Below are 16,300 nucleotides of genomic sequence, written 5' to 3' on the forward strand. Positions count from 1 at the left end.
CATCTTGCTCAAAAGTGCCGAAAATTCTAGTACCTTAAGGGCGATTCTAGTTGGTCAATCTTAAGGCGGATCCGGACGTGCTGTGGACTATCTACGGAGGGACGACACTTGGAGTCCTAAAGACTTGTTCTTGTTCGGTTCGGGCGCAGCTAGGGAGGGCACGCAACAAAGAGTATGCATCTAAATTATGCTATATGATTATGTGTAAATAATATGTATTCCTGGGTTAATGGTTGTTTCCGCATGATTTATGTAATATCATATGTATCATAACCTAACAAGTATTATCCGGCTGACGGAGGGTACGGTGATCGTAAAGGTTTTATGCCTCCATTTAGGAAAGTCCGTTATCATTTGAAAGAGTATACTAACAACCCTCATGAAAATGAAAAAGAGTTGTTCAATCTTCGCCATTCTTCACTTAGAATGTGTGTAGAGAGGGAATTTGGAGTACTGAAGAAGAGGTTTCGTGTCTTGGATGCCGAGCCATTTTGGCCATTCAAAACACAAGTTGATGTGGTTCTAGCTTGTTGTTTGATACACAACTACCTTAGAGGCGTAGATCCAAATGACCCAATTGCAAGAGAAGTTGACATGGAGATGAATTCACAAGATGCAAGTGAAGGAAATAATGCCCTTGGTCCAAGTATGCATTCTATGTTAAGTCTAATAAATGCGGTTCAGTATTAATTAACAAGTTAATAATTCAGTGAGATCAAGTGGGCTGAATGCCTAGCTAGAGGCCGCTTCAGTTCAAGTGGAATTAATGATATTAATCCACAGCTTACTCTTGACTGAACCCGTAGGGTCACACAAATAGTACGTAAACGGATCAAGTATTTAATGGCATTAGATACTCCATCTATGGATATTCGGAATCGACGGATCTTGGTTTCAGTGGGAGCTGAGATCGTCACAGGCAAGAAATGAATACTCCGGATACGATGATATTGCCGGAAACGGAAATATGGATCGTATCGGAAATATAAATATTATCCAAGTCGTAGATGTTGCCGGAAACGGAAACATGGTACGTATCGGAAAATATTATCGGAAATGGAAATATTGCCAGAATCGGAAATATTGCCGGAAACGGAAATATTGTCAGAATCGGAAATATTATCGGAATCGGAAAATAATTCCGGAAAAAAAAAATTTAATATTTGTTCGAAACGGAAATTGATTCCGGAATCGGAAATATTAAATATTGTTCGTATCGGAAATGAATTCCGGAACCGGGAATTTAATCGGAAGCGTATCGTACGAATTAGCATCGGACGAGGCCTGCCGGACGAAGGCCCAGCACGAAGTCGGGCCATCGCCCAGCAAGCCAAACGCGCGCCACAAGCCCAGCCAAGGCAGCGCCCAGGCCTACCGCAAGGCAGGCCCAGCGTGCGCCAAGGCCACGGCTGCGTGGGCCTCGCTGCGTGGGCTGCTGCTCGCACGCACGCGCATGGGCGGCCCTTGTGGCTGCCGTGTGTGTGTGAGTTTGTGTTCATGCATGATTCCTAAAACTATTAGAGTTAGTATATGATTAAATTCCTATTCCTAAAAAGGATAAATTAATTAATTAGAGTTCTTGTAGGATTCTAAGTTTAATTAATTCGTGTCCTACTAGGATTACAATTCCCTTTCCATAACTCTATAAATACGTGCCTAGGGTCACATATTTTAAGAGATTAATTCAAGTATTCAAAGTGAGTTTTTGAGAGAAAAATTCAGCCACATTCCTTGCTCAATAGTGCCGAAAATTCTAGTACCTTAAGGGCGATTCTAGTTGGTCAATCTTAAGGCGGATCCGGACGTGCTGTGGACTATCTACGGAGGGACGACACTTGGAGTCCTAAAGACTTGTTCTTGTTCGGTTCGGGCGCAGCTAGGGAAGGCACGCAACAAAGAGTATGCATCTAAATTATGCTATATGATTATGTGTAAATAATATGTATTCCTGGCTTAATGGTTGTTTCCGCATGATTTATGAAATTGTCATATGTATCATAACCTAACAGTGGTATCACGAGCCCCTTATTATTTTCATAATCTAAATTGCATGAACATGGTTAAATATTACAAATTTGCAAGAATTAAAAGGGGTGATTAATTTTCGTAATTGTTAATTAATTGAAAATTGCGTTTATTTAATTATACGTACGCAGTTTTTCGGCAGTTTCTTCGTTACTCATCCAAATCGAGTGATTTTTGTGTCAATTCCGCATGTAAAAGGCATTCTAAAATTTTGACAAAAATAATATTTTTCTGCCGAACCCAGAATTCTCAAATTCGAAGCCTAACTATGACTTTTCGAAGGTTTTAGTTTTTCGAATGCAAAATTTCGTAAATTTAAGATGTTAAATTAAATATTTGCGATTCTTGTTGATAAATCTTGAATTTTTGATTGACCTACTGTATATGTTTAACAAGTTTGAATGCCTAGCCTTGTTAATTATGCAATCTAATTTGTAATTATGATTAATTTGTTGAAAATTAGAATAATTTAGAATTAATTTGATTTTCATAATTAATTATGATTTAATTAGAAACCTATGATTAAAAACCACCATAAAAATTGTAAATTTATGATAAATTTTAAATTTTTATGACCTAGACTTGAATCCATGACAATCAGAAATCAATTGAATAATAAATTTTCGATTTTTTGCCCTAAAATTATGAAATTAATATTATTTATTAATTTGTCATTAATTTTAAATATAAATTTTAAATTTTTATGCGATTCGTTCATATAACTTGCACGCACAAAGCAATGGACGCTTCGTGTTACCCTTAAGGGGTGTTGTATAATGCGGGCATGCGACGACGAGCAAGGGAGCTCGTCGCCCGTGCGGCACGAATGCAATGAGCAAGGCATGGTGCACGAGCACAAGGCAGCAGCCCTGCCTTGTGTCGTGGGCCACGAGCTATGAACAAATGGGCATGGGCGAAAGGCAAGCCAAGGCAGTCGCGTGTGGGCAGCAAGCGGGCTGCGCCACAACGCGCACTGCCTCGCGCAAGAGCGCGCAGCCTCGCGCGCAGCGAGCGCAAGCTCGCGTGCCACGAGCGCTGCGCCCAGCGAGCGATGTCGCGCGCCCAGCGAGCGATGTCGCGCGCACAACGAGCGATGTCGTGCGCACAGCGAGCGATGGCTCGCGCGCACAGCGAGCGATGGCTCGCGCGCACAGCGAGCGATGGCTCGCGCGCACAGCGAGCGATGGCTCGCGCGCACAGCGAGCGATGGCTCGCGCGCACAGCGAGCGATGGCTCGCGCGCACAGCGAGCGATGGAGCGCGCGCAGCGAGCGCTGGCTAGCGCGCACTGCGAGCGATGGCTCGTGTGCGTCGAGCGCTGGCGCGCGCGCAGCGAGCACCACAGCGTGCGATGGCTTGCGATGGAAGATGTAGCAGCTATGCGACGAGCGCATGGGCTGCGCGCACATGGCCAGCAATGGCTGTGTGCGTGCGGCCCATGGGCGTGCAATGTGAAGGGTGTTTGCGTTGCGATTAGATCGTTTTGAATGTTTAATTTGAAAATTTTCAGTTTACGTAATTTTAATTAATTTTAAAATTAATAATTTAAATTATTTTCTTGGATTTTAATTTTGAATATTGTAATTATAATAAATTTTATTTATTCTAATTATTTTACTAAAATTAAAATCATGAATTAATTTAAATACGACTGAAATTAAATTAAACTTTTTGGATTCAATTATAAATTTATATGAGCTTTAAATTTTAATTAAATTTGTATGTTTCCGGTTAGACTTGAAATACATTTTTATGTTTAAAATTAGTAAAGCATATGAATTTATTGGTTTAAGTGGGAGCCCTTTTAGTCATAAAACTCTTGATTAGGTCTACGAATCCTTAAGGTTAAAACAACTTGATTAGAATTAATAAGGACTGAATAATTGGTAGATTATTGGTGCCCTTGATTAATTGCTGCAAATGTTTACGTGATGCATAATGTGTTTTACTAACCAGCTATGTGGGCCATTCATGATAATGAATGGGTGAATGGTATATATTGTATATGTACTGTTTTGCAGGTTATGAAGTGACTAGTATGGCCCAAATAGGATAGAAAATATGGTCTGCGTACCATTAATTTGAATGTAATTGGTCTAAAGTACCAAAGTTATTTTTCAATTCAAATATGGTCTGCGTACCATCAAATAGTTGTAATTAGTTATAGCTTATCCTATTTGAAGAAAATGGTGCCTCCCACGGAGATTTTCAAGACGGACTTTGAAGTCAAAGCTTCAAGATGAAGTCGGGCCATACTAGATCACATTTATCTTATGCATGTTTTAAGTTATTTATTGCTTTTAAATATGTCTTAAAATGCATGAGATCAAAAGCTTGATTATGTTGCATGATTAAGGATTTTAGTTCACTTAAAATCTAACCAACATAGTAAGAGCCTTAAGTTCCAAACTTAAAAAAATTGAGTTAAAAGGTGCCATGCCAAAATATACACTTGCTTGGATATCCTTTACATCAATCTAGTAATAGTTTTCGCTCAGCGATGTGTTACTTATTGGTCCTAAAGGGGCAAGGTACACAAATAATTGTGAGTACATGTTAGTTTTGGTGAAACTCAACGATATAAGTAAGGAGTCCTTTTATGTCGTGGCAAAATCGATAGGTTTACCTAATAAGTTCTTAGACGTACCTATCAACCAAGAGTAGTTTCTAGACTATTAGCAAAAGGCTTTTGCTTACCTAAAATGTTTTAGAATTGAGTCGACAAACTGTGCTTAATTCTTCAATGGTTTTAGGGTCTTGGAATCATTTTATTCACACCTGCCGGAACACATAATTCGAATAAAATGCTAATAACTTGTTGAAATTGCATGATTGCTTTAATTTTCAAGTTATTACTCATGATAAATGTTTAGACTTTGCATGCTTCAATGTATGTTTTAATTATTGTTTATAATTAAATATCTTGCACTGCAATAAATCATTTTAGAAAGGTAACAGTAAATTTCCTCGATTGGTAGTGAATCCAAGAACGATTCACGGAAATGAGAGAAAGTGAGCAATTTAAAATGTACGTTTCTTATATCGACTTTTATGGTTGTTTTCGAGTATCAAAGTCGAATGGCAAACCGATTGGTGCTTGTGAATTCAAAATACAATGTAGTTTTGAGATCATAAAGCATTGAGTTTAAACGCTCAGCTTTACCAATGGTTAACAACCTAAAATCTTTTTCCATTTAATTCTCGAATGAGTCTAGTCCCTAGACATTCGAATAGATCGATGCTTAGAGAACTTTAGAAGCTTCTTGTAAGATCATCTAGTTGAAACAAAATATTCAACATAAATTAAAATGGTAAAGAACCTTGTTGGTGACATTGGACATGTCTAACAAAGTATAAAAGTCAACACTAAAGAATTCAATTCTTAAGACTATAAGAAAGGGTACAAGAAATAGGAAAACGAGGAACAAATGAAAGGAATTTACGATTCCGTTTCTACCTATAAGTTTATGTTTAAAGAGAAATGACCTAGCAATCAAACTTCCTTGGTATCATATACCGCTTGAGGTTCTTACTTCAGTAATAACTCAAACAATGGAAGCTAGGCTACACTAATGACCTACAAGTGGGAAATGAAGCATGCTACATTAGTTGTAGGGTCATCTAGTTTGTTTTAAGTCCTTTCAAGGCTGGAACTTAATGGCTATTTTGTTCCATAATCAGCATACCTAAATTTCTGTTTCAAACACAGAAAGACTCACATTCAGAAGAACAAAAACAATTTTTTGTTTGTTTGTTTGTTTATTTGAATAAAATGGTCAATTACAGGTTGAGTCAATATGCTTGATTAAAACAAACAACTCTTTAACAATAAAACTTTACTAGGTTCAAATCAACCCCTTGATTTGAGTTCCACTAATCTTTGGCATTGTTGCTTAGACCATATCAACAAGTTAACATTCAAAAGCTCTATTTTAATGGACTTTTGAAAGTTGATTGATTTCTAGATCATTTTAAGACAACTAGTCTTACTTGTTGAAAGTAACATAAGATATGAACTATTGTTAGAACGCCTAGACAATGGAGTTCAAAGATAAAGAAAGATTTTATGACTTTATTATTTCACATGGATTTGAGTGAATATAGGTTTATTTACTCAAATGTGATATAAGTTGAATCTGTTTGGCTAGTTCAAAGATTCAGAAGTATAAATCCCACTTGGCAAGAAATCATAAAGATCTAGGTTAGATCATGTTGATGATTACTTGAGACCAAATATGATCATCAATGATTGTGTGTTGTAATTTCACAATCTAGGTCCATAAGATATGGCATATCTTAGTTGGAATAATCGAAGTCAATTAGTACTTGATTCGATTAATGATGAATCATAAAGACTTTTCCTATAATTTCTAAAACAAAATGCTCAACTACCACCAAACTAAACCAAATTCGTCAAAGCTATTGAAAAGTAATTTCAAAATATCTTTTCATAATATATCTAAAGAGTTCCTAAACTCAGTGGGAGCTTAGTGTTTGTTATTCAACAAACTAAGGCCCCAAGTATAGATATATGTTTCATTGTGATTTATTCAAATGAGACACAAGGGTATTGTTTCTACCACGAATTTTGAGAACATAATGTTTGTTTGCTCGAAATAATGTCCTTTTGGAGATTCGTTTCCAAAATGACAAGTGGGAGAAAATAGACCTCGAAAGTCTTCGAGGCGAACAACAAACATAAACGGAGATTCCGGAGGCTTTTCAAAGTGCTTCAGAAAATCCGAACTTATTCTTTAAGGACTTTAGAAGTGACTTTAAAGAATAGACATCTCTTAGAAGACTTTACAAGTGCTTCAAGGAGAACAGAATATTCAAAGGACTTTCAAGTGGCTATTGATATTTTATTGTTTGATGTTCTATACCCTAGTAGGCATAGAGTTCAAGTCACTGAAACTATGAGATTCTTCTATTAGATAGTGAAGAAACATGGAGTTCAGGTCACTGAAACTATGCAATTCTTCTATTAGATAGTAAAGAAACCTACAACTTGCAGTCAAACTATTAGAAGTAACTTGTAAGAAAGCTATGACGAAACCCAGATTCCCTAAAATGGTTAGAGGCCATATATAGACTCAAATGTTTTAAATGGTTAGAGGCCATAAAACATACTCAATGTTTTGATGACAAAATTGAAATTTTGTTGATTTGCAAGAATAGTTTAACACCTATTGGTTGCAAGTTTGTTTTAAGGATAAAAACCATCAAACATGGAATTGTGTTCACACACAAAGCTAGATTAGTTGCTAAAGGTTACAAGCAAATTCATGGTATGGATTGTGTTGAAACCTCATGCAAAATCGTAATGCTTAAGTCTATAATTCAAGCAATGATTGCATATTGGTACATATGGCAATTGGATGACAAAACGTATTCCTCAATCAAATGTTGGAATAAAATATGTACATGGTATGTCATAGGATTTGTGGATCCAAATAAATGCTTGAAAAGGAAAGCTAGCTTATAAAATCTAAGTACAGATTTAAGCAAGCAATTGGGAATTGGAATTGTATTTTAGTGAAGCTAATAAGTATTTTAGTTTCATAAAATGTACATGATTCTTATAGATATATAAGAAGTTTAGTGGGAGTACATAAAACTTAATTGGTCCTATGTGTATCACACACATATCTCTCTATTGTAAAATAACATTCAAATGCTAATGACTTAGATTTGAAATTATTCATCAATAATGGACCATGGCGAAACTTAGTACATACTGGGTATTAAGATCTGTTTACAAAGATCTTATATTAATGTTTTGGATTAAGTAATGGCATTTACTAAATCAAACACGAAAGTCTCCACTGGAGATATTCGACCCATATGAATAAATCTGAGTAATGAATGTTTGAACTATGTATAAGCATTTACTAAGTTAAAACATCAAAGGATCTAAGTGAGATTCTTAACCTATATTATATGTCAAAGAACTTAGCTGTATTTAGTATCTACTGAAACTAGACAAGCTAAAATTACATGAATAGAATTCAATTGGGAATTATTCTGCAAAAGAATTTATCATGTATGATATAATATGAGGATCGCCAAAAACGTATCGTATGACTTTGGGCATGACGAACATATACCAATCTCTATTGATCTAAGTGAAGATCAACTAGATTGAGATCAAGAAAAACTTATGGTACTTGAAAAGGTACATAAGATTAGTTCTTGACTCAAGGAAATAAAGATATGCTAAATATTGATGCTACACGCATAAACACTGGCAAAGGATCAAGCAAGACCCTTTGGAGTTAACCATTGATGAGGACGAGCTATAGAGCATCGTGTTTTGAAATGGCAACATGGATTGGAGACCATGAGTTGTTGCGTGGGAAATTAAAATATTAATTTCTATGTTCTAAGATACAGCTGGAAAGTCTTCCACATATTTGTGAACTGCTTGGATAAGTAAATCCAAACAAAGCATCACTAGCAACCTATACAGTTGAAGTAAAAGTAATTATTGCCTAAGAAGCAATAAAACAGGATTGTTTAAAGTTCTTCACTGAACTTGGGTAGATCACCTATCTGCTGGCTTGATGGTTCTTCATTGAAAAATGCGTAGAACCACTCTTGAAGCAAGAAAAACGTCTGCTAACTTGATGGTTCTTCATTGCAAAATGAGTAAAACCACCATCGAAGTAAGAAAGACTAGATCACATAATAAACAAACTCGAAAAGATCTTATCATCATATCTCGAAGAACATTCGATGAAAAGGATATTAAGATTGGCAAAGCATGATAACTAAACCTATGCAACAAGTGAGAAGCAACACTTACATTGTAGCACTGGAAATCAAGCATAGCTTTGAATTCCATGAACTGTTTTAAAGATGGGTTTGAGGCCCATGGTTGTAAAACAATGGGGTTGAACATTTATCATATATGAAATGTATTTTCATATTCCATTTAATCTTGGTTTAGTATTAAATGATGAGTCCCTTCAAATTTGACGAAATATTCAAGATAGACTGTCAGGACCAGTCCTGTGACTAAGAAATGTCTATCAAGTGAACTTGAATGTCAAAGGTTGAAAATGGTCCCTAGTCGAAGTTTTCTATAAAATTGGACGCATAGAAAACGTTAGACGACTAGAATGCAAGATGACTAGTAGTTCTGTTTCTTGAACTATGTGGACATGGCAATGTCATAATCATTTGCATAGATACTTACTTTGGGAAGACTAGTATCGGACAAGACCTATGAAACTTTACTGTAAGAGATGAAAATCTGTCATAAGTAAATTTCATTAAAATTATTAGACACTAAATCCTCAATACCTGAGTGATTTGAGATTACTTGTTTGAGAACTGGTTGCTTTGACGTTGACCAACCGTCGCACCGTAAAAGGAGGCTATAAAGGCAACGCTCAGGTAATCACCTATCAAACGAAGTCTAATCTCAAGATCGCAAGATTGGGATTGTCCTCCCATAAATCGGGATGAGATGCTTAAAAGTTGTACAAGGCCACTCGGAGAGCTAGAAACTGTGAAATGCATGGCCGTGCTCGGATGAATCATAGGCTATGATTATCTGTTTATTTGATCAGTTGAACTCTGAAACCGAGGAACACCTCTGGACATAATAAGGATGACAACTCTTACCTTATGTTCAAGAGCAAGCATCGAGTGACAAAGGAATTAGGAAATGCACACTTGTCCCTAAGGACAAGTGGGAGACTGAAGGAAATAATGCCCTTGGTCCAATTATGCATTCTATGTTAAGTCTAATAAATGCGGTTCAGTATTAATTAACAAGTTAATAATTCAGTGAGATCAAGTGGGCTGAATGCCTAGCTAGAGGCCGCTTCAGTTCAAGTGGAATTAATGATATTAATCCACAGCTTACTCTTGACTGAACCCGTAGGATCACACAAATAGTACGTAAACGGATCAAGTATTTAATGGCATTAGATACTCCATCTATGGATATTCGGAATCGACGGATCTTGGTTTCAGTGGGAGCTGAGATCGTCACAGGCAAGAAATGAATACTCCGGATACGATGATATTGCCGGAAACGGAAATATGGATCGTATCGGAAATATAAATATTAACCAAGTCGTAGATGTTGCCGGAAACGGAAACATGGTACGTATCGGAAAATATTATCGGAAATGGAAATATTGCCAGAATCGGAAATATTGCCGGAAACGGAAATATTGTCAGAATCGGAAATATTATCGGAATCGAAAAATAATTCCGGAAACGGAAATTGATTCCGGAATCGGAAATATTAAATATTGTTCGTATCGGAAATGAATTCCGGAACCGGGAATTTAATCGGAAGCGTATCGTACGAATTAGCATCGGACGAGGCCTGCCGGACGAAGGCCCAACACGAAGTCGGGCCATCGCCCAGCAAGCCAAACGCGCGCCACAAGCCCAGCCAAGGCAGCGCCCAGGCCTACCGCAAGGCAGGCCCAGCGTGCGCCAAGGCCACGGCTGCGTGGGCCTCGCTGCGTGGGCTGCTGCTCGCACGCACGCGCATGGGCGGCCCTTGTGGCTGTCGTGTGTGTGTGATTTTGTGTTCATTCATGATTCCTAAAACTATTAGAGTTAGTATATGATTAAATTCCTATTCCTAAAAAGGATAAATTAATTAATTAGAGTTCTTGTAGGATTCTAAGTTTAATTAATTCGTGTCCTACTAGGATTACAATTCCCTTTCCATAACTCTATAAATACGTGCCTAGGGTCACATATTTTAAGAGATTAATTCAAGTATTCAAAGTGAGTTTTTGAGAGAAAAATTCAGCCACATTCCTTGCTCAATAGTGCCGAAAATTCTAGTACCTTAAGGGCGATTCTAGTTGGTCAATCTTAAGGCGGATCCGGACGTGCTGTGGACTATCTACGGAGGGACGACACTTGGAGTCCTAAAGACTTGTTCTTGTTCGGTTCGGGCGCAGCTAGGGAAGGTACGCAACAAAGAATATGCATCTAAATTATGCTATATGATTATGTGTAAATAATATGTATTCCTGGCTTAATGGTTGTTTCCGCATGATTTATGAAATTGTCATATGTATCATAACCTAACAGCAAGAGCACCACTTACTCGAAGGGAAGTGAGAGAAGAAACAAAAGAGTGTGTGAAAAAAGAGAAATGCCATATCATTGGCGATGTGGACTGCATATAAGGCATATAAGAAGCCTCGGACAATGTAAACTCTTATGTAATCAAACTCATCCATCTATTTGATTCTCAACCATCTGGGATAAACTTATATGTAATCGAGTGAACTATGAAAGTTTATTAGAATGCTATATTTTTTTTCTTGACTATATCGATTTATTAGAATGCTGTCTTTTTCTCATTGATTCTCTTTATTGTGTCTTTTGTACATATGTATTTTCAAATGCAAATGCAGGTGAAAAAGGAAGAAAAGAAAGCGAATTTTCGTTGGTCAAAATCGATGTCCAAGGTATTGCTGGAATTTCTTGCTGAAGAAGTGAGAAAAGGAAACAGACCAAACAACTCTTTCAGAACTAGTTCTTTTGTAGCAGCTGCAAAGAATATTTCTGAAGTATTTCACACTACTTGTACTGCTGATCATGTTGAGAACCATATGAGGACAGTGAGAGCTACATGGGGAATCATATCAAAACTTCGAGGGACCGCTGGCTTTGGATGGGATGACAACGTGAAGATGGTCACAGTATCTCCTAATGCTTTTATTACTTATGTTTAGGTAAATAAATAACTCATTGCTGCATATCTTTTAAAGTTTAGTCTGTTTGCAGCAACTCGCTTCCAGTGGCTTTGCCTTACTTTTTAGTTGCTGTAGTTTAGTTTAATTATTTCTTGCTTTTCTCTTGTTGTTCCTGTAGTTTAGTTTAATTATACTCATTTGGCTGATATGTACACTGGAATTTTGTAAATGCTCGTGCAATGTTATCACAAAACAAAATGGGGAATGTTTTGCACAGGAAATGGGATATTTTTTTGTTGATACACAGACTGAAGTTTTGCTTATTGAATGTTATGTGATCAATCAAATCTAGGGGAAAGATTAAATATTTGGACGAGAATGTTGAGAATTTTCTAAATCTTTATACAAATGCAGAATCTGGAGTTGCATTAGTCATCCTGTCTGTCAGGATTCCTTATGAATGTAGTTCTAAATTTAATTGTTTACAGTGGCAGATGGAACTTCTGTTCTTCTATATCCTTTTGTGTTACTCCGTATTAAGATTGGTGCAACTGTTATGTTTCAGATTTATAATTAGAACTTTAGATGCATGTAGATGCTGTAGTATGCTGAAGCTGAATTCTGGTTGTCTTTAAATCCACTTGCTCATCATCAAAACCCCTTCTCCACTTAATGTTGTTTAATACAAGGTTTTGATTGTCTTTGGTGTATCAGTAACTTAATTATGGTCTCCTGCAAGTGTTTTTTATTTTTTTAATGTTGGATTATAGTAACATAAATAGTAATTTAAATTGTAAATTAGGAATAAGTGATTGATGGGTCTGGATCTCTATCCGTGTGTCTCTTTTTCATGGTGTCTGACTAAAACAGTGGAACAAGAAGTACATATGACCTGTTGTTAAGTCTGTTTCAGAATATATACAGAGTACTACTAGTTGTAAGATGCATAATTCAGTTGTAATCTTGCTCATAATATCCTTCCTTTTTTAAACAGCAATACCCAACTCATGAGCGGTATCTCAATCGTAAAATTGATATGTTCGAGGAAATATCAATTGTTGATGGAAAAGACATGGCTAGAGGAGACTTTTCTAAGTCATTTGCTGACATTGAAGTGACTAGCATTGAGAGTGGGCAGGGGCCGACAACCACTACTGAAAATGGTCCAATTAAATCAGAGAGTGCTACTTCTTCAGAGCCTAGGCCACATCGGAAGAGGACTCGAGTTGAAGAGGAAGGGTGTGACTTGCAACAAATATCTACTCAATTAGGAGAAGTCGTTGGTGCTCTTAAAAAATTCTCGAACAACCAACTTGATGTGGAAAAGCTTCATGAAGAGATAATGAAGATGGAGGATTTTGATGAACTAGTTCGTGATGCCGCCTTTGATCATTTGGTTGAGCGTGAGATGCTAGCTAAAGCATTTTTAACAAAGAGAGAATCACTTCGTAGGCTTTGGCTCCAAAAGTTCGTAAAGTATCTACATTCATAGAGTGTTGAAATTGAGTAATGAGTTTGTGAACTATTATTTCTTTCAAGTTATACTATATACGAAGCTTGTGAAATTTTTGAGTACTTGGATATTTGATCATATGTTATTGATAATATTACTAGTGAAATATTTAGGTTTTGATTATTATTATTGACTCTACTTATTAATACTCCATGTTATGTACTTGTATATACTACTGTAGTTGGTAAAAAGGAGGGAGAACAATCCCTAAAGTAAAGGATAAAAAAGAAAAGAAAAGAGAAGAAGGGGATAGTTGGTGAAGTTGCTTTTCAGTTGTACCAAACAATGTAAAATGATAAGAAAAGAAAACCAATTTCCTTCAAACCAAACAAAGGAAAACTTGTAGGAAAATGTATTTCCTCCGTAAATGGTTTTCCATGTAAAACTGTTTTCGGTTGAAACCGTTTTACATTGTACCAAAGGGAGCGTTATTGTCATTAATTTCTGATTTTTCTTACTTTTGTCTCTTATTTTCTCATTAATCAAAAACCCCCAAAAATAGGCACTTTTATATTTTTCCTTCCTACTTGTTTGATTATTTAGATTTTCCTAATCCTTTATGATTAGACTTACTAGTTTCTTTGCTAATCTTTTAAGATTTGGTGATTTTGATTGTATTGTTGATGATGGTTTTGCTTATAGATTTGATTGCCATGATGAAATTAGCTTAAGCCATTTGGTTAGAGATTTTTGCCTTGATTATTCGAAAATGCATACTCCTATTGAATATAGCATGTTGAAATTTGTGGTCAATTCCATGAGTGAGTAGTCTTCATCTAGGGGTTTGGGTGTAGCCTAGGGTTTCCATGTATGGGGTTTTAAGGTAGGATTTATTAGTTTTTGCAATTAAATGTATAAGTTGGGGGGTTCTTTGTTGCTTTCTTGGTTAGACGTAACTTTGCTTGGTCAATGGAATACGATGCATTGATTTGGCAAGGGATTGTGAGTCATTGCGTTGTATGATTTCGATCGGATTTTTTTGATTGATTCTTAGCCCTTGGGTTGATGCGGAAGCATGATTCATTGTTTGAGAGTATTAAAGATCGATTCCCGTTTTCAATTTGTCTTTGCAAGTCTAGTTAATCCCCAAATCCTTAATCCCCTATTACATGTACCCCTTGGTGAACCCCAATTCCCTAGTGTTTTTAATCCTTGTTTATCATTCTAGTCGTTTAGTTTGAATGTTCTTTTTCAACAACCAACCCCTTTTCGAACTAGCTTATGTTAGCATTTCTAGCTACGAAATTCGCAATTCTCTATGGATATCGACCCTTTGCTTGCCACTCTACTTGATTCTAGTGGTTAGTTTAGGTATTTGAATTGATTTAGGTGTAAGACTAGCAACGACCTAGTTTTTCCGTTTATCAAATTGGCGCCGTTGACGGGGAGTTGCGGCTAAGTTTAGTAGCTTTTAGTGTATGAGTCTAGTTCTTTTAATTGCTTTCCTTTTCCCTTTTATTGTCAATGCTAATGTTTGCTTGAGTGTGCATGCCAAGAATTCCTAGAGCCTCTCCCCTCATTCCTCAAGATCGGGACATTGAGCGGACATTTCGTGCTAGGCGACGAAGCTCGCAACGAGCATCTAACAACATTGATCATCAAGAGGAACACGATTTTCCTTTTGTGCACGAAGAACTAGAAGATTCAGACGGAGAAACGGAAAGTTTCCGATCTTTCAAGAGTATTACAAGTGATACATTTCTAATGGCGCATGATTTGAGGAGTTATGGTGCCCTCGGGGCCTATGAGGCACAAAGTGCCATCTCACTTCCGGCCTTGGAGGCTACCGACTTTGAGTTACGACCCGCACTTATTGGGATGGTTCAAAGGAGCCAATTTACCAGGTCGAGACTTGAGAGTCCTAGGGAGCATCTAAAGACTTTTGTCGATTATTGCTCCATGGTGAAACACAATGGGTAACCCAAGAATACATACGAATGGCACTCTTCAAATTCTCCTTGATCGGTAATGCAAGAAAATGGCTTGATGACCTGAAGGCAAACTCCTTAACTCTTGGAATGAGGTGACGGAGGCATTCATCAACAAATATAGTAGCCCCGCGCAAACCGCGGACTAGCGCTCCAAGATGATGACATTCAAGGAAAGGACCGATGAAACCCTTCAAGAGTCATGGGAAAGATTCAATGAGCTTCTCCGCCAATGCCCACATCATGGCATAGAGATGGGGGTGCTTCTCCATTGCTTCTACCACGGGCTTTCTAAGGCCTCTAGGACAGCCCTAGATAAGAAGCCGGGGGGCCAATCATGAAGAAGAGCTTGGAAGAGGTTTTTGACATCATTGATGATGTGGTCCAAATTTTGAAGATTGGAACGATGATAGAAGAGAATGTGACAAGAAAGGAGGAAGGTACGACCTTGATCCAATCCATGCCTTGAGCTCCAAGTTTGATGCTCTCGTCACACAACTTCAAAGGTCGAATTCTATCCCTCCTTGTCCTTCTACTCCCCTATCCCCTTCTAGTGTCATGTCTAGTGCTTTGTCTTGTGATTATTGTGGTTCATTTGAGCATCCCTCTTCATATTGCTATCCTTTCGTCCAACCCATGGAACAAGTTAATGCTTTCAATAATGCAAGCAACCAATGGTTTGATCCTTATTCCAACACCTATAATCCCGGCTGGAGGCACAACCCAAGGTTTAGTTGGAAGGATGATCAAACCCAAGGTCAAAACCAATTTCAAAACCATGGGAATGGTTGAAATCAAGGCAACTATGAGGGTGGAAGTTCAAGCTATTATGGTTGTCCAATGAATCAAAACTATGCCCAAAATTTTCAAAATCAAGGCCAATCCTCAAATTTCCAAAGACCACCACCACCACAAAGCTATCAAAGTCAAGGGAGTTACCAAGGTCAATCCTCCTCTTCTTCTCAATTTCAAAAACCGCCTCCACCACAAAGCTTTCAAAATCCCCCTCCCGGTTTTCAAAGACCACTCTTCAACGCTTCACCTCCTCAAGAGTCCAATATTTAAACAATGTTGAAAACATTCATGACTCAAGTCAACCAAAAGTTTGATTCCATGGCCACCCATAATAAAATGCTTGAAACACAAATTGCGCAA

General features: G+C 37.3%; 1 protein-coding gene and 1 non-coding gene across 2 annotated transcripts; one reads left to right on the forward strand and one right to left on the reverse strand.

Annotated features, from left to right (window-relative positions):
- The first annotated feature begins 324 nt into the window (after window positions 1-324).
- On the forward strand, window positions 325-13,196 carry LOC130463388 (uncharacterized). Its single transcript, XM_056832500.1, has 3 exons — window positions 325-615; window positions 11,423-11,710; window positions 12,699-13,196. Exons 1-3 carry the CDS (start codon window positions 325-327, stop codon window positions 13,194-13,196), a joined length of 1,077 nt encoding a protein of 358 aa, XP_056688478.1.
- A 2,097-nt stretch (window positions 13,197-15,293) lies between these two features.
- Window positions 15,294-15,395, reverse strand: LOC130464679 (small nucleolar RNA R71). Its single transcript, XR_008925041.1, has one exon. It is a non-coding gene; the product is annotated as a small nucleolar RNA R71 (small nucleolar RNA).
- Window positions 15,396-16,300: the final 905 nt, after the last annotated feature.

Source organism: Spinacia oleracea, chromosome 6 (genome assembly GCF_020520425.1).
Source record: "Spinacia oleracea cultivar Varoflay chromosome 6, BTI_SOV_V1, whole genome shotgun sequence".
NCBI classification, from domain to species: domain Eukaryota; kingdom Viridiplantae; phylum Streptophyta; class Magnoliopsida; order Caryophyllales; family Amaranthaceae; genus Spinacia; species Spinacia oleracea.

Excerpts from the sequence above, each read along its gene's own strand:
- LOC130463388 (XM_056832500.1), top strand. The coding sequence starts at position 325 with ATGCCTCCATTTAGGAAAGTCCGTTATCATTTGAAAGAGTATACTAAC. Across the intron at positions 616-11,422 it reads TGGAGATGAATTCACAAGAT|GTGAAAAAGGAAGAAAAGAA; the intron begins GCAAGTGAAGGA and ends ATGCAAATGCAG. Across the intron at positions 11,711-12,698 it reads ACAACGTGAAGATGGTCACA|CAATACCCAACTCATGAGCG; the intron begins GTATCTCCTAAT and ends TTTTTTAAACAG.